The 19322-nt window shown below is 42.3% G+C and overlaps 1 protein-coding gene across 4 annotated transcripts in view; it reads left to right on the top strand.

Annotated features, from left to right (window-relative positions):
* Positions 1 to 18856, top strand: part of reps2 (RALBP1 associated Eps domain containing 2) — a 292361-nt gene extending 273505 nt beyond the window's left edge. For 2 of the 4 annotated variants that reach the window (XM_068040420.1, XM_068040419.1), the window contains one exon: positions 15738 to 18856. In XM_068040420.1, the coding sequence (XP_067896521.1) occupies positions 15738 to 15806 (69 nt within the window). In that variant the 3' untranslated portion in view covers positions 15807 to 18856. Of the gene's footprint in view, positions 1 to 5633; positions 5717 to 15737 lie in introns of those variants that run through there. The other 2 variants (XM_068040421.1, XM_068040422.1) reach the window with 2 other exon arrangements.
* Positions 18857 to 19322: the final 466 nt, after the last annotated feature.

Genomic DNA, 19322 nt, shown 5'->3' with positions numbered 1-19322 from the left:
TCTCGAGGGCAATTAGGAATGGGCAATAAATGCCACCAAGGCCCACATGCCATGAATGAATTTTTTTAAATGACATAAGAACATAGAATCAGGAGCAGGAGTAGGCCATTCGGCCCTTCGGGCCTGCTCCGCCATTCAAAAAAAGATCATGGCTGATCGTCTAATTCAGTACCCTGTTCCCGCTTTCTCCCCATATCCCTTGATCCCTTTGGCATTAAGAAATATATCTATACCCTTCTTGAATATATTTAATGACTTGGCCTTCACTGCCTTCTGCGGTAGAGAATTCCACAGGTTCACCACCCTCTGAGTTAAGAGATTCCCCTCATCTCAGTTCTAAATGGCATACCCCGTATCCTGAGACTGTGACCCCTGGTTCTGGACTCCCCAACCATCAGGAACATCCTCCCTGCATCTGGCCTGTCTAGTCCTGTTAGAATTTTATCAGTTTCTATGAGATCCCCTTTTATTCTTCTAAACTCTAGTGCAGAAAGGCCTAGTCGACCCAATCTCTCCTCATACATCAATCCTGCCATCCCAGGAATCAGCCGAATAAATCTTTTTTGCACTCCGCCCAAGGCAAGAACATCCTTCCTTAGATAAGGAGACCAAAACTGCGCACACAAGAAATAGGAGCAGGATTAGGCCACTTGGCCCCTCGAGCCTGCTCTGCCATTCAATATGATCATGGCTGATCTGATTGTGGCCTTAACTCCACTTTCCTGCATGCCCCCCATAACCTTTAACTCCCTTGTAGATCAAAAATCTAACTCAGCCTCCACTCATCTCTGTGGTAGAGAATTCCAAAGATTAACGACCCTCAGAAGAAATTCCTCTTCCTCCTCCAATTTAAAAGGGAAACCCCCTTAATTTGAAACTGTGCCTCCTAGTTCTAGATTTCCCCCAGGAGGGGAAACATCCTCTCAGCATCTACCCTGTCAAGGTCCCTCAGGATCTTTTATGTTTCAATAAAATCACCTCTCATTCTTCTAAACTTCAATGAGTATGGGCCCAACCTGCTCAACCTTTCCTCATAAGACAACACCTTCATCCTAGGAATCAGCCTAATGAACCACCTTTTGCCTCAAATGCAAGTATATCCCTTCTTAAATAAGGAGACCAAAATTGTACTCAGTGCTCTACTTGTGGTCTCACCAACGCCTTGTACAGTTGTAGGAAGACTTCCCTACTTTTATATTCCATTCCCCTTGCAATAAAGGCCAATATTCTATTAGGTTTCCTAATTACTTGCTGTACCTGCATGCTAGCTTTTTGTGATTCGTGTATGAGGACACCCAGATCCCTCTGTACCTCAGCATTCTGCAGTCTCTCTCCATTTAAATAATCTGCTTTTCTATTCGTCCCACCAAAGTGGACAACTTCACATTTTCCCATATTGTACTCCATCTGCCAATTTTTTTCCCACTCACCTAACCTATCTATATCCCTTTGCAGACTCTTTGTTTCCTCCTCACAACTTGCTTACCTGCCTATCTTTGTATCCCTTCATCCAAATCATGAATATAGATTAATTCGTTTATTTTATTTATTTAGAGATACAGCACTGAAACAGGCCCTTCGGCCCACCGAGTCTGTGCCGACCAACAACCACCCATTTATACTAACCCTACAGTAATCCCATATTCCCTACCACCTACCTACCTACACTAGGGGCAATTTACAATGGCCAATTTACCTATCACCTGCAAGTCTTTATCTGTGGGAGGAAACCGGAGCCCCCGGCGAAAACCCACGCGATCACAGGGAGAACTTGCAAACTCCGCACAGGCAGTACCCAGAATTGAACCTGGGTCCCTGGAGCTGTGAGGCTGTGGTGCCAACCACTGCGCCACTGTGCAGCCCCAGTAATTACAGTTTGCCAAGCTGAAAAAGACCCAAGGTTGCAACCAATGCATCCACTATCTGTGCAGCCACTTCTTTTAAGACTCTAGGATGCAGGCCATCAGGTCCAGGGGACTTGTCAGCCTTTAATCCTATTAGTTTTCCTAGTACATTTTCTCTAGTCATAGTGATTGTTTTAAGTTTCTCTTGTTCAAAGTCTCTGCCATTTCCTTGTTTCCCATTATTAATTCCCTAGTCTCAGTGGCAGCAGTGTGTACCATCTACAAGATGAACTGCAGCAACGCACCAAGGGTCCTTAGACAGCACCTTCCATACCCATGACCTCTACCACTTAGAAGGACAAGGGCAGCAAATGCATGGGAACACCACCACCTGCAGGTTCCCCTCCAAGCCACACACCATCCTGACTTGGAACTATATCACCGTTCCTTCACTGTCGCTGGGTCAAAATCCTGGAACTCCCTTCCTAACAGCACTGTGGGTATACCTACCCGACATGGACTGCAGCAGTTCAAGAAGGCAGCTCACCACCACCTTCTCAAGGGCAATTAGGGATGGGCAATAAATGCTGGCCTGGCCACATCCCATGATTGAATAAAAAAAAGTCTCATCCTCTAAGGGACCAATGTTTATTTTAGCTATTCTCTTCCTTTTTGTATACTTGTAAAAGTTCTTACTATCTGTTTTATATTTCTTGTTAGTTTATTCTCATTCTATTTTCTTTTTTTTTAGTTATCCTTTGCTGGTTTCTAAAATGTGCCCAATCTTCTGGCCTATGACTAATCTTCACAGCATTGTACGCCTTTTCTTTCAATTTGATACCATCCTTAACTTCCTTAGTTAGCCATGGGTGGTTCATCCTCCTCATGGAGTCTTTCCTTCTCAATGGAATATATCTTTGTTGAGAGTTATGAAATATCTCCTTAAATGTCTGCCACTGCTTATCTGCCGTCTTATCTTTTAACCTATTTTCCCAGTTCACGGTAGCCAACTTTGTCTTCATACCTTTGTAATTGCCATTATTTAAGTTTAAGACACTAGTTTCAGACCCAAATCATTTACTCTCAGACTCTCATGTTATGATCATTCTCTTCCCTCGAGGATCCTTTACCATAAAGATCATTCATTAATCCTGGCTCATTACACATTACCAAGTGTTACGACCACGGCGGGAGCAACGCACTGTCAATTCAGTCCCATCACTCCACAGTTTGCAGCATATTATTAAAGTTTTCCCACCCAAATGGAAAACAGCCAGATTAAACACTCTAGTAACCCCCGAATAAAACAGACCAAACCAGGTATCTTCAGACAACAACAAATTAACTATTTATTAAAACTAAATCTTAAACACTATTAACATAAACCTGTGTCTAAAGACCTTATAACTTCTTATTTTAACCTAACTTCCCCATTCACACACATGCACTCAAAAATCATGGTTAACCGGTTTCAAAAGTGGTGTTTTTAAAGAATTAGCTGTTTCTTAAGAATAAATAAGTCTTTGTGGGTTGCGTTCCTGATGGATGAGATATTCTAATGTGAAAATAATCAAAATGCTACTTGAAGTCTCCACATGGATTTGATGAAATTGTCTGATAATAGGCATTCAAAACACTTCGGCTGCAGCAGGCATCAAACACCGGTGATTCCAGAAAATACAATCAGTCAAGAGAGATTTAATCTTGAAGCAAATCCTTCCTGGCTTGGAAGTAAAGAAAAGGAGTTTTACTACCTTCAACAATACAAATGGTGTCTGAAAAGAAAGGGCTTTTTCCCCTCCTCAACAGACAATCAACTTGGCCTGTAGCTCCCTGTAGAATTTTTGCTGAGAGAAAATAGACAGCTCTTCAGTAGCATGCCTCACTGGAAAGTCTCTCAAAACAAACTGGTTCAGACCAATTTTTGCCAGTTTTACACACAGTCAAATTGAAACATTATATCATGTGACCTCTCCTGCTGTTGCCTGGGTTACAAAATGCAGCTGTGGCACACTGTGCCCCAGAAATGCAAAACTTCTCTCTCTCTCTCAAAGATGCACTGTTTTTAACAGAGTCTTAAAGGCACACTGTTTTAATCCGAAGAGAAAAATAATACATGTTCGTGACACCAAGTCTAAAATAGCCTGTTCCCTGGTTGGTTCCAGAATGTATTATTCTAAGAAACTGATCCTAATATACTCTATGAACTCATCCTCAAGGTTATCTGTGCCAATTTGATTTGTCCAATTGATATAAAGATTAAAATCACCCATGATTATTGCTGTACCTTTCTAGTATGCCCCAATTATTTCTTGATATATACTCTGTGCTACTGTGTTGCTACTGTTACGGGGCCTATAAACAACTCCCACCAGTGACATCTTTCCCTTGCAATTGCTTACCTCCACCCAAACTGATTCTCTACCTTGATCTTCTGAGCCAAGATCATTTCTCACTACTGTACTGATCTCATCCTTTATTAACAGAGCTACTCCACCTCCTTTTCCTTTCTTCCGATCTTCCGAAATGTCAAATACCCTTGAATATTCAGTTCCCAGGCTTGGTCACCTTGCAACCACGTCTCTATACTGGCTATCAGATTATACCCATTTATTTCTATTTGTGCTGTCAATTCATCTATCTTGTTATGAAGGTCATGTGCATTCAGATAAAGATCCTTTAATTCTGTCTTTTTACCATTTTTCTCTACGGTGACCTTATTTGCTGGTGCACTCTTATGTTTGTACACTTTGTCTTTTCCTGTCACACTTTAGTCATCATTACCCATATCACTACCCTGCACGATTGCCTTGTTCTTTCTCATTAACTTTCTAAATTTCCCTTCACCTCAACACTCCCTCCCCCCAACCCCCCATCCCCTTCACTATATATTTTAAAGCCTATAGGCCTAATATTTGAGTCGCCAGGATGCTGGTCACAGTCCTGCTCTTTAATTTAGCCCCTAGCTGCTCATACTCCATCAACAGAGCCTCCTTTCTTAGTCTTACCTATGTCATTGGCACCTACATGGACCACGACAATTGGATCCTTCCCCTCCCACTCCAAGTTCCTCTCCAGCCCCGAGGAAATGTTCTTAACATTAACAATGGGCAGGCATCACAGCATTCAGGACTCATGCTCATGAACTCAGGCTGCAGAGAACAGTATCTATCCCCCTGACTATACTGTCCCCTACTACTGCAAAATTCCTTTTTACTCCCCCCACTTGAATGGCCCCCTGCACCAGAGTGCTGTGTCAGTTTATTCATCCTCCCTGCAGTCCTTGCTGTCATCCACACAGGCTGCAAGAATCTCGTACTTATTGGACAAGTGCAAGGGCTGAGGCTTCTCCATTGCTACCTTCTGGATTCTCATACCTGCCTCACTTGTAGTCATACCCTCTTGTCCCTGATCACCGACTAAATCTGAAATACCTAACCTAAAGGGGTGTGACTGTCTCCCGGAACAAAGTGTCCAGGTAACTTTCCTCCTCGCTAATGTATCGCAGTATCCAAAGCTCAGACTCTAGCTCACCAACTGTGAGCTGAAGTTCTTCAAGCTGCAGACACTAGCTGCAGATGTGATTGCTTTGGATCACACTGGTGTCTACCAGCTCCTACACGCTGCAGCTGCAACACATCATCTGTCCTGCCATGTCTATTTTATTGTATTTGACTAATTAGGGTTTCAAGTTTTGAAACATCACTCAATGAATATTTGTAGTTATACAACTTAATATAACTAGTTAAGCTATAAATTTAATGCAGTACTTGTATCTCCCTGTTCTAGTTTAAAGAGCTTCGTGGGCGGAGTCTCCCTGTGCAGAGGTTGAAAGCCCACGCTGCAGCCACAGAGCTTAGGGTGTGGCAGAGGTCCAGTGCTGCAGGCACAGAAGACCTGCATTGTTTTTTTCCCTGAAGGAAAGCAAGTTAAAGGAAAATAATTTAAGGGGAAATCTCTGGCAAAAAGATTTTTGTGAGCAAGAAATTTTGACACCATGACTACAAAATAACCAGCCATGAATTGGAGGTTCCAGAGGTCCTTCTCGAATTCCAACTATTTCAACGGCATATGGAATTATGCTTTTTAGATTTTGCAGTCACAAAACTCAACAAGTAATGAAAGTAAAGATAGCAATTCGCGATGATGGTCTCCATCGCATCAACGCTTCTGGACTGTCGGAAGCAGACCAGAAAGGCCCATCTAAACTCTGAACAACACTGAAGACCAATTCAGAGTCCAGGTCAACTTCAGGATTCATCGACTCGAACTGATGGCCTATAGACAACAGCTCAAAGAAAGTTGACCAGTTTGTCAGTAGATGTTGTAAGACAAAAATTTCTTTACTGATCTCGTGAATTGTTATGATTCAGAGTTCACTGAATATACGAAGCGAGCTGGGAATATATACAAGGTTTGGAGCAGCAACAACCAGAGGTGAAGTGGCCAAAGCACCTTGACAGGGCAAGGCATGCAGTAAGTGCGGTCTAATGCATCAGCCACGTAAATATCCTGCGTTCAGAGATACCTGCAAGACATGTGGTCTAAAGGGACACTGGGCAAGACTGTGTAGAAAACCTGGCAGTTAAGAAGCGGTCAGAAGCCACAGCAAACCACAGTTTAATAAAAAAACCAGACACCGCCTAGTGGCAATGATTTAAAAAAAGTTCACTGCCTACCCCATGGACATGCCTGTGCTTGAACTGGTACTCAAAGACCTGGGTGGCAAAGAAGGCACTGAAAGTGAACAAGCTTTCCATATGGTGATAGTCATAGAGCACATGGATGTAGGCACACAACTGCCAGCCTTCACCACAGTCAAAATTATATCTCCTAACAAAAGTGGCAAGCACAAGCTATGACTGATGATAGATACTGAGGTAAGCACCATCATTTTACCACTGTGGGTGCTCAAAGACATAACTAGCAAAGTGTGAATCTATGTTACAGCCAACAAGAGCTAGACTCACTGCATATAATGGTTTGCCAGTCTGCTGCATGGGAGCATTGATAAGTGCAGATATGGAAGCTCTGCATGGTCACCATATCTTCTATGTTGTTGAAACCAATGGTCCAGCAGTAGCAGGACTACCATCATGCAGTGCACTCTGAATCATAACAATTCATGAGATCAGTAAAGCGCCAATGCTTGGTAATCAATGTATGTGTGACCCCATTGAGTCTATTCAAGATCTGCAACAGAAATACCCAGATAGATTTAACACCGTGGGCAGTTTTATAGGAGATGCTGTTCTTCACCTGAAAGACAGCGCCGTTCCCTCCATAGATCCAACACAGAAGTGCAGTGTCCACATAAAGGACAAGTTAATGGCGGAGCTTGACATGATGGAACACAAAGGGATTATTCACAGTGTTCAGCAACACACTAACTGCTGTAGCTCTATAACCACGATAATTAAGAAAGATGATATCATTAGTGTACGCTTGGATCCCAGAAGATTGAATCAAGCACCCAAAAGATGTCCTCACAAGAATTTTACTCGAGAAGAGTTCAAACGAAGGTTTGCTAGAGTCACGTTCGTCTCAAAGTTGGATGCAAAACATGGATACTGGTTAGTCCATCTTTCTGAAGATTAACAGGAACTAACAACTTTCAGAATACCATTTGGGAGCTATTGCTTTCTAGAGTTACCATTCAGTCTGTCAGCGAATCGAGACCTGTTCCAACAGCATTGGAATTGCATTACCAAGAGTGTTCCTGGCTGTTTTTGCATTGCGGATGACAGAGCGGTCATGGGAAGTACCAAGGAAGGGCATGATAAAAAATCTTCACATTCTAATGGAGAAAGCTGGAAGAGAAGGTCTCGTGTTTAATGGCAAAAAATATGCCATCAATGTGAGCCATATTAATTTTTTTGGTTCAACCTATTCTGGCAGTGGAATACGACCAGTTTCCAGTAAAGTTGACAATATGCAATCAATGCCTTCTGGTTAAGATAAAGACGATTTACAGAGATCTTTGGGTTTGTTTAACTTCTTAGCCCCATATATCTCAAATTTCTCTGAGAAAGCATCATCATTTTTTGAACTTCTTGAGAGATACACCATTCTTGTGGCACGAAGATCATCAGCACACGTTCAATTTGTTAAAAGTCACTTCCTGCTGAAATATGTTTACAATATTACGACCCAAGGAAAGACACTACCCTCGAAATAGATGCTTCACAAAAGGGTCTCCGAGCACGTCTGTTATACGAAGGTAGACCAATTGTGTTCAGTTCTAAAACTTTGTCGCTCACTGAGGCGAACTATTCAGACATAGAATGAGAAACATTGGCATTAGTGTTCAGTATCACCAGGTTCCATGCATACCTATTTGGCAAATGCTTTGTTGTTGAGACTGATCACAATCCGCTGGCAATGATTTGGCAAAAACCACTCAACAGCAACCACCTCGACTCCAAAGACTATTAATCAAGGTAAAAGGGCATGACTGTGAGGTTCAATATAAGCCTGGAAACCTCATGGCTACATCTGACATGTTGAGCAGGCTACCCAACCCCAAGAAGCAGAAGATATACCCTTGGATGTCCAAGTGGATGAAGTAGATGTGGAACTAGAAGATGTGTACAACATTGACCTAATGCGGTTTGGACAGAAAAAACATTAAGAGCGCCAAGATGAGACTTCCACAGATCCTGTCCTAAGGGAATTCTGACAGCTCATCAGTGGATGGACAGATACAATGCAAGAGGTATCCACTGACCTTAGAACCTTTGGCCATATTGTGACAAATTAGGGATATCTCGTGCAGTCATTTTCAAAGGCAGAAAAGTACTGATACCAAAAGTGCTTTGTCAAGGTATCCTTACACAATTACATCAAGGCCACATGGGCATTGAAAGGCCAAAACCACTTGCACGTGAGACAGGGATGAATAACAACGTAGACTGAGCAGTGAGGATATGCGATGCATGTCAAGAGCATCAACTGAGCCAACACAGAGAGCCACTTCATCCTCATGATGGTCCATCACATCCATAGTCAAGAATAGCTACTGACTTACTTACTGTCAGTTGTGATGACTTCTTACTTATTACTTACCACAAATTTCCTATCATTCGCTTATTGACGGGTACATCAAGTGTATCGGTAACAAACACAAGAAGTGCAATTTTCAGTCTTTTTGTTCCCCAGAGGGGACAGTGTTGGATAATGGTTCATAGTACCCCGGTAAGCCATTTTAAGACACGTGTGCAAAGTGGATTATAAATCACAGACTGTCGTCTCCACGCTATCCAAGGCCAAATGGGCTGGCAGAAAGGATGGTGCAGATGGTTCACTAATGTCCTTTAGGGAAGGAAATCTGCTGTCCTTACCTGGTCTAGCCTACATGTGACTCCAGACCCACAGCAATGTGGTTGACTCTTATATGCCCTCTGAAATGGCCTAGCAAGCCACTCAGTTGTATCTAACCACTACGAAGTCAATAAAAAGGAATGAAACCGGACGGACTACCCGGCATCGACCTAGGCACCGGAAACGACAACAGCAAACTCAGCCCTGTCGGACCCTGCAAAGTCCTCCTTACGAACATCTGGGGGCTTGTGCCAAAGTTGGGAGAGCTGTCCCACAGACTAGTCAAGCAACAGCCTGACATAGTCATACTCATGGAATCATACCTGACAATGTCCCAGACACTGCCATCACCATCCCCGGGTATGTCCTGTCCCACCAGCAGGACAGACCCACCAGAGGTGGTGGCACAGTGGTATACAGTAGGGAGGGAGTTGCCCTGGGAATCCTCAACATCGACTGTGGACCCCATGAAGTCTCATGGCATCAGATCAAACATGGACAAGGAAACCTCCTGCTGATTACCACCTACCGCCATCCCTCAGCTGATGAGTCAGTACTCCTCCATGTTGAACAGCACTTGGAGGAAGCACTGAGGGTGGTGAGGGCACAGAATGTACTCTGGGTGGGGGACTTCAATGTCCATCACCAAGAGTGGCTCGGTAGCACCATTACTGACCGAGCTGGCCGAGTCCTAAAGGACATATCTGCTAGACTGGGTATGCGGCAGGTGGTGAGGGAACCAACAAGAGGGAAAAACATACTTGACCTCGTCCTCACCAATCTGCCTGCTGCAGATACATCTGTCCATGACAGTATTAGTAGGAATGACCACCGCACAGTCCTTGTGGAGACCAAGTCCCGCCTTCACATTGAGGATACCCTCCATCGTGTTGTGTGGCACTACCACCGTGCTAAATGGGATAGATTTCGAACAGATCTAGCAATGCAAAACTGGGCATCCATGAGGCGCTGTGGGCCATCAGCAGCAGCAGAATTGTACTCAACCACAATCTGTAACCTCATGGCCCAGCATATCCCCCACTCTACCATTACCATCAAGCCAGGAGACCAACCCTGGTTCAATGAAGAGTGCAGGAGGGCATGCCAGGAGCAGCACCAGGCATACCTCAAAATGAGGTGTCAACCTGGTGAAGCTTCAACACAGGACTATCTGCGTGCCAAACTGCGTAAGCAGCATGCATGCTTAGACAGAGCTAAGCGATCCCATAACCGACGGATCAGATCTAAGCTCTGCAGTCCTGCCACATCCAGCCATGAATGGTGGTGGACAATTAAACAACTAACTGGAGGAGGTGGCTCCACAAATATCTCCATCCTCGATGATGGAGGAGCCCAGCACATCAGTGCCAAAGATAAGGCTGAAGCATTTGCAACAATCTTCAGCCAGAAGTGCCAAGTTGATGATCCATCTCGGCCTCCTCCTGAAGTCCCCAGCATCACAGATGCCAGACTTCAGCCAATTCGATTCACTCCGTGTGATATCAAGAAACGACTGAAGGCACTGGATACTGCAAAGGCTATAGGCCCTGACAATATTCCGGCAATAGTACTGAAGACCTGTGCTTCAGAACTTGCCGCGCCCCTAGCCAAGCTGTTCCAGTACAGCTACAACACTGGCATCTACCCTGCAATGTGGAAAATTGCCCAGGTATGTCCTGTACACAAAAAGCAGGAATAATCCAACCCGGCCAATTACCGCCCCATCAGCCTACTCTCACTCATCAGTAAAGTGATGGAAGGTGTCATCAACAGTGCCATCAAGCGGCACTTGCTTAGCAATAACCTGCTCAGCGATGCTCAGTTTGGATTCCGCCAGGGCCACTCAGCTCCTGACCTCATTACAGCCTTGGTTCAAACATGGACAAAAGAACTGAACTCAAGAGGTGAGGTGAGAGTGATTGCCCTTGACATCAAGGCAGCATTTGACTGAGTATGGCATCAAGGAGCCCGGGCAAAACTGAGGTCAACGGGAATCGGGGGAAAAACCCTCCGTTGGCTGGAGTCATACCTAGCGCAAAGGAAGATGTTTGTGGTTGTTGGAGGTCAATCATCTGAGCTCCAGGACATCACTGCAAGGTAGTTCCTCAGGGTAGTGTCCTAGGCCCAACCTTCTTCAGCTGCTTCATCAATGACCTTCCTTCAATCATAAGGTCAGAAGTGGGGATGTTTGCTGATGATTGCACAATGTTCACCATTCGTGACTCCTCAGATACGGAAGCAGTCTGTGTAGAAATGCAGCAAGACCTGGTCAATATCCAGGCTTGGGCTGATAAGTGGCAAGTAACATTCGCGCCACACAAGTGCCAGGCAATGACCATCTCCAACAAGAGAGAATCTAACCATCTCCCCTTGACATTCAATGGCATTACCATCGCTGAATCCCCCACTATCAACATTCTCGGGGCTACCTTTGACCAGAAACTGAACTGGAGTAGCCATATAAATACTGTGGCTACAAGAGCAGGTCAGAGGCTAGGAATCCTGAGGTGAGTAACTCACCTCCTGACTCCCCAAAGCCTGTCCACCATCTACAAGGCACAAATCAGGAGTGTGATGGAATACTCTCCACTTGCCTGGATGGGTGCAGCTCCAACAACACTCAAGAAGCTCGACACCATCCAGGACAAAGCAGCCCGCTTGATTGGCACCCCATCTACAAACATTCACTCCCTCCACCACAGATGCACTGTGGCAGCAGTGTGTACCATCTACAAGATGCACTGCAGCAATGCACTAAGGCTCCTTAGACAGCACCTTCCAAACCCGCGACCTCTACCAACTCGAAGGACAAGGGTAGCAAATGCATGGGAACACCACCACCTGCAAGTTCCCGTCCAAGTCACACACCATCCTGACTTGGAACTATATTGCCTTTCCTTCACTGTCGCTGGGTCAAAATCCTGGAACTCACTTCCTAACAGCACTGTGGGTATACCTACCCCACATGGACTGCAGCGGTTCAAGAAGGCAGCTCACCACCACCTTCTCAAGGGCAATTAGGGATGGGCAATAAATGCTGCCCTGGCCAGCGACGCCCAAATCCCGTGAATGAATTTTTAAAAAGATGGTATAGTCGCTAATTTTTAAATACAAGGAGACCAATCAAGACATTCAGATAGCAATGTTGCATCTATGAGCAACACCACTAGATATGAGATTACCATCCCCAGCAGAGATCACATTCGAAAGGCAAGTCAGGACCATTCTTCCAAGTCATCATCTGATCAGATCGTCGTCAGTCCAAGATAAATTATTGGTAAGACAAGAAAATGAAAATCAGATATGACAAAATACAGGCATGGAGTTACCTTCTTTGCATGTAGAACAGACAGTCAGAGTGATCCACTTGCAAGAGAAGACATGGTTCCCTGTGGAAGTGTCAAAGATCTGTAATGAGCCATGATCATATAAGGTAACCACCACGAATGGAGCAACGTTAAGGAGGAATAGATGTCAGCTGAGAGTTATCCAACAACATCATACCTAACACTCCTGTAGAGTCAAGAACACATTCACATTCAAGTGCTGAGAGTGGAATTAGGGAAGATGACCCATATAACACTCAAGTACAAGATAATTGTCAGTCTAAACCTACGAGTCAAGAGAAAAGAATTGATAATTCCAGATTTCAGTAAAGTTTCACTGTTACCAGATCAGGTCGAGTCAGCAGACCACCTGTACATTTCAGAATACTTGAATAATTAATGTGAATGCCCATTCATTTGTAAATACAGCTCACCATTATCCTATTTCATTATGTACATAGCCTATAACTTGTGTAAATTTCCATTTAAGGAAAGAGGAACATTGTGATGTTGCTTTAACTGCTTTAATACTAGTTAACATACTACTGAATATATAAATAGTTTAGTATACATCACAGGAAGTGATGCAAACTAACGTGATATAGTAGTTGAAGCAGCGTTAGCAGGTATCATGCGTATTGAACAGCGCTGCTGTATTTTTGTTCTGTAATAAAGAACCCTTCATTTAATTGGTACATTTGTGTTGAGAACCCAATAACACAACTTCCATTGGGGATTCAACAACATAACATTGGTTTATGAGGTGTCATTACAGTACATTGATCCCCACATGCATAGTATGCCTTTTAGATAAAGATATTTGAGGTGAGTTCACTGCTTGTGGACAGCATGACAAATAGTTCAAACCACTCACTTGGAATGAAACACTGATATACTGGCACCCAGAGGCAGCATGAGCAAGGTGTACATGCAGTCTTCAGTGAGCTCCAGAATGATGCACGTGGCACCTAAACTACACAGATGCCACATGCAAATCGATCATATTGAACAAGAGGATGCTGGTGGGAAGAACCTTCAAAGGTCTGATTTTCAGGTTCTGTAATCTGGCAGTGTTGAGTGTCTTCCTTCATTGTGGAAGAATCATCACAAGGATTGCAGTGGTTCAAGGAGAAAACCCACCACCACTTTCTCAGGGCAGCAAGAGATGGGTAATAAATATGGCCTTGCCAGCATCATGCACATCCTGTAAAGGAGGAACGTTCCATTTCTCGGAACTAACATACCCATACTTTAAGGAGTCAGTTCACTTTTTCAGGGGGAAAAATGCAATTAAGGAGCTCTGTGGGCTTTGTTCTTTGTTGGTATTAAATTATAACTTGGACAGAATATGAAATGAGGTCACGTCCTTTTAAATGAGAAATTGGTTATATTATATCATTGTATCATGGTAGTGTGTTCCAGGTGAGCCACTGCAGTTCAGTGGAGTTGGCTGAGATTAGTTGGCGACAGCAATAAACTGACTTATTTTTTTAAAAGACTAGTTTACCTTCTGTTTGTCTGTGACATTTGTGACTGAATTTGGAGAGCAATAGTAATAGTGCTAACTGAAGTGAGTCATCTCTTTTCAGCATGCCTTAGGCTTTGCTACTTTGTATAGGTTTTATATATTTGTGCCATTAGACATTCCTGATTACATAATTTGATATACCTGAGGGTCTCTCTTTAGTCAAACCAGTGCTCTCCCGCCTTCTTGTCATGTCACACTAGTATCCGTACAACCGTCTTCATCACCATCCACCTTTAGGAAGAGAAAAAGTGACATTTGTCAAAACTTTTCAAAATAAGACTCAGAAGCTGCAAGCACCACTGTACCGGTGGTCAGTTTAAGCAGAATCCATAGACCCACTGTTCATGATGATATTTAGTAAGTGGCCTTTTATTAACAAGCTGTGTTATAATAATTTTAGGGGTACATCACGAAAGAGATTTTTATTCTTGGAGAGGTCTGCCTAAAAGTAGTTTTTTTCACATGTACCATTCCGTCAAGATCAAGTGTAGCTTTCAGTGGGGTTACAGGCTAAAGGATAATTCGACATTTGTTCTCATTTTTATATTTTCATTATCCATTGCCTCCACTGGTGGGAGGGTATCATTACAGCATGGCAAATTTAAATAGATAATTGCCATTATAAATGCAGATATAGAAATTTACAATGCCAAACTTGTCAGGAATGTACAAGCATATTGTTTTAATATTTAGTAAATATTTTAGTGTGTATACTATTTAATATAAGAGAATATACCCCACTAAGTCAGATGAAGAACTAGAATGTTGGTTATCTATTATTGGGTTTTCTATTAAACAAAATAATATGCTTGTTTCGTAACTCTGTCTCTTGCTTTACTACCATGTTTCTTCAGTCTAGAAATACTGTGGCAATCTTTGCATAATGCTTTTCTGACTGTTACTTTAACACCCTTGTTAAATGTTTGTCCACTAACGAGGCCAACAGTAATTTCTAGGTTTTGATTTTAAAAGGAAATACAAATGTAATTGTGCAGTATAAATATAGCTCTTGTGCTTTCCATCAAAAGACAGTTGCGTATTTCCTTGTGGATTTATCTGCCTTTTGGATGAGGCATTAAACCGAGGCCCCTTCTGCCCTCTTAGATGGATATAAAAGGTTCCATGGCATTATTTTGAAGAAAAGCAGGAGAGTTATCCCCAATATCCTGGCCAATTATTATTCCTCAACCACCAAAAACAGATAGTCTGGTCATTATCGTTTGCTGTTTGTTGGACTGCACACAAATTGGCTGCTGTGTTTCTTTTATTACGACAGTGATTATACTTAAAGTACTTAATTGGGACATCCAAAGGCCATGAAAGGCACGAAAGAAATTAATAGAAATTCTTTTTTATCAAAACCCACTAATTACAGCCTTATTCCAGCTCTATAACAGCCTCTAACTCCACTACTTTTTATCATCTCGATTTTTATTGAGTGGTCTTCATTATTGGGCAGTAAAAGCAGTGGTGATGTAGCAATTTTGCCATCCTGTGCTTTTTGGGACAAGGACCTTGGCCTCTAAAACAAAGGAGTTAATGCACTCCGTGTACCTGCCATTACACTCCTGAAACTGATCAAACCTCTGTGAACACAAAGCTTCAATTTTATGCTGTCCGCAAAAAATTTTAAAGGATAACGCACATTTCTATTTACGAATATTTGTTGTGTAAAATAAATGCAGAATGACATGTGATACAAATATTTGTCTCTTTCAGGAAGTTCGGAAAGAACGGATTGCACTGGAGTCTCAGTTGGAGCACCTTCGACCAGTCCCCCACACGTGACCTCATCTTCCAGCTCGTCACAGATATGGGAACTCAGAGGCTCAGTCATGAGGACAGAGTACAGACTAAAATTCTGGATAGAACAGGGCAAGCATAAGCACAATATGGACCACTGTGACACAATGACCTCTCCCTCAATGCCGTCATTTTTATAACAAAATGTTTCAGCGCAGAAGCAGAAAAATATATCCAATACAAACACCTGCATTTGCATTTTCAAATGATGTTTGTGCTTCAAACAACTGAACATTTTCAATCTGTTCCAGCTATCTTGTGTGACAGATAATAGAGCAAATCTTTTACACGGTTACCATTGGCTTCCTTTCAAAGCACAATCTGTGTCATTAGTGTCTCTTACATGTATTGTAAACCCAAACGTATTATAAATGGGAAGGAAGGCAAATGGAGCAATCCGGGATTTTGTGAAAGCATATTTTTAACTTTTGCAGTACTTTGCCAAATGATGCGCTCACTTCAGATCGAAAAAATGTGATCAACATTATTCTTCCCCACCCCGCAACATTTGTTGCACTTCATGAAATGCTTTTAGTCATTTTCTTTTTCAAATTGCAATATTCATTAATTATATTATGAATCATGCAAAAAGTACGCTTTTTCTAAGGAAATTTATAAAGGAGATAAGATGAACATTAAAGTGGGTGTTTTCTCTTTGGTGCTAGGTGTTACATATGTTTTATATTTCCATAAATTCTAGTTTTCTTTTGGTGGTGAAGCATTAAGTGTTTGAGAAGCTGCATGCTATCTGCAATGATGGGCATCTTGTAGTTGTAATTTAAAGTTCTGTGCTGCTCATATGTGGACTTATGGTTATTTAGACAAAACAGCAAAAGAATTTCACTTAATAAGAGGGAAACCTTTTCTGGGAGTGGCATGCTTGTACTCAGTTCAACTGCCTAATGTATGCACCCATTAGGGCACAATGGTTCACATGATAACTGTCACTTTTATACATGCCTTTTTCATACTTGTGCCTCATATTTATGTGCAATATTTGTAATTCTGAATTATACATAATAAGGAATGATTGTTTAACTAGAGGTGTCAGGGATTGTAGGACTTAAAATATTTTCTTCTGAATAGCAGCTCGTGCTACTGCTTGATAAACGATTTCAGAGTTGGTAGTACACTGTTGAAATAAATCTGCCAAAGTTTCTAAAAATTGCGTGTACCTGCTTGTATTATATAGGTGGCATTTTAAACAGGCCCTGTGAACACAGTGGTCCTACAGTTCTGCTGCTGCTCTGGAAGACTCCTGCCATAAGTTTGGCAGGAGCCCATTGGAGTGGTTGCAACCCTAGCCAGATGTCCTGAACTTTAAAACAGCCTTCAGTTATGGAAACGCTGGAGAGACACGATGAGTCTATTCAGACTTGTAAAATATCAACTATGAAAAACAACAATCTGTTGGGTATGTGGCAAGATGATGCTCCAATTGGGTCAAATATCTTGCTTCAGTGGAAGAAATGGTTTGCCTCATGCGCAAGAAGGCATAGGAGATTAACTAACTTGCAAGTCTATCTTAATGCAAATTTCTTCCTCTAACTGTAGACATCAGATACATTTACTTTAGTCTTGTGCTTGCATAATACAGGATAACAAATTGATAGCAATGACTTCAAATACAGTTAAGAGATGTTGAGGTTCAGTGCAATTTTTGCTTGAACTGTTTGAGACTTCAGTGTGTTGCTCCCTTGAGGCACACTGCTAGATATCTAGTACCCTATTAGAATATATTCTGCAATATTATTTCTCGGTAAGAAAATGCTAATGCTCAGAAATTACATCATGTTTGGTTAGGATCATGTTTTAACATGGGGCTCTGGATATGGACATCCGGTGGGTGACACAAAGGGACCCCTAATGGATGGTACATGACAGCATCAGAGCCCATGTGAAGCGATTGCTGGCTTGCACTTACTCCCAGACACCCATTGTTCTCTGTTTTATTTGAACAGTCATTCAATCAGTCATGTAGTTATTATACATCTAGTGTTTCGTACACCCCTATCTGACAATCTGCATACTTTCCCATAAACTATTGAAGAAGTAGACTGCCTGCTTTGTGCTGCTGTAACATTCAGTTTCATAATAAATCCACTGTAATGCATTGAGAAGCACTTGATGCATAGCATTTCTAACATGAACTACCCATTTGGTAAATACTCGCATACAAAAAGTGTTTTCATCTGTCAGATACAATTTAAACAAAAGAGATCACAGTCAGCCAATGACTTTTGCTCTCCCTAGTTCTTTCACTTGTGCATTTTCAATTTAGTCCTGATGTCATGAGCAGTGCCCCTTTATTACTGTAGGATTCAGCCTGGTGCAAAATGTTGTGATTTGAGATTTATCACTTTTTATTTTGGTATTCACACCAGTAAAATTATCGGCAAGAGGAATTTCATCACTCCTCTAACCCCACTCTCACCCAACACCTCCCCAGTACAGAACAGTAGGGAAGTGACTATGAAGAGTTACAGATACCCACAACTCTCTCAGTCTAGCCATTTATGATAAACTCTGATAAACATTTCTATTTGAGCAATGGAGCCATATCAAATATTTGGCACACACTCTTGCGGAAAGTTTGTTCCAACCCTAGTACCAATTTTAAAACAATGGACAGAATTCTCACCTAACATGGTATTGTTGCTGAGCTTAGTGAAGGCTCGTTGTATTTGGCCTGGGTACAAAAACTTGTATTTTATATACCCTCCAGCACCAGTCACTTTTGTTTAGATACTTTAACTTCCATGGTTTTCTGATCTGTATGGAGCTTCCACAGCTTGTGCTGCATTTACCCATTCAATCTTTTGAGGGAGCAATATCATTAGATTCACTGCTGGTTGGATATCTTCATTTTGCACGGTCAACATTTTTGTTTGTTCTGGTTCTGGCCAAGCGTGATCAGTCTGTAATCAGGACGGTGAACTCCAGCAAATGTATAGTGTTCATAATTATATAGCCTGTTTCTGTGCCGTAAATTCTATTCGGTTCAACTGGTCTGTATGCTAGTGTTCGTGCTCCACATGAGCCTCTAATCATTGTATATCAATGGTGAAATATAAATAATAAAAGTACAACCTACCTTAGCCCGCCTGCCTCATTCTGCCAGAGGAGTTTACAGCACAGAAGGTTATTCAGTCTATGCTAGTTCTTTGCAAGAGCCGTTCAACTCTAATCCCACTGCTGGGTTCTTTCCCTATAGTCCTGTAGCATCATCTGCTCCAAATATTTACTCAATTTTCTCTTGAAGGATGCAGTGGTCTATGCCTCAACCACGTCCTGTAGCAAAATATTCCATGAGCAGTGAACCCTTGTGCAAAGAAATTTATCTGGAACCATACCTCAATTTGAATCAGTGTATTCAGGAGGAAGATGTGCATTAATACAAGTACCTCTCAGAAATTCTTCAAAGGGCTTTACATACAATGAGTTGTAGTGACTGTTATGTAGGCAAAATTATCACCACTTCATGAACAGCACGATCCCACA

The sequence above is a fragment of the Heterodontus francisci genome, chromosome 10, assembly GCF_036365525.1.
Source record: "Heterodontus francisci isolate sHetFra1 chromosome 10, sHetFra1.hap1, whole genome shotgun sequence".
Taxonomy (NCBI): domain Eukaryota; kingdom Metazoa; phylum Chordata; class Chondrichthyes; order Heterodontiformes; family Heterodontidae; genus Heterodontus; species Heterodontus francisci.
Note: the sequence above shows the minus strand (reverse complement) of the source record. Positions and strands in the feature narration are given on the sequence as shown.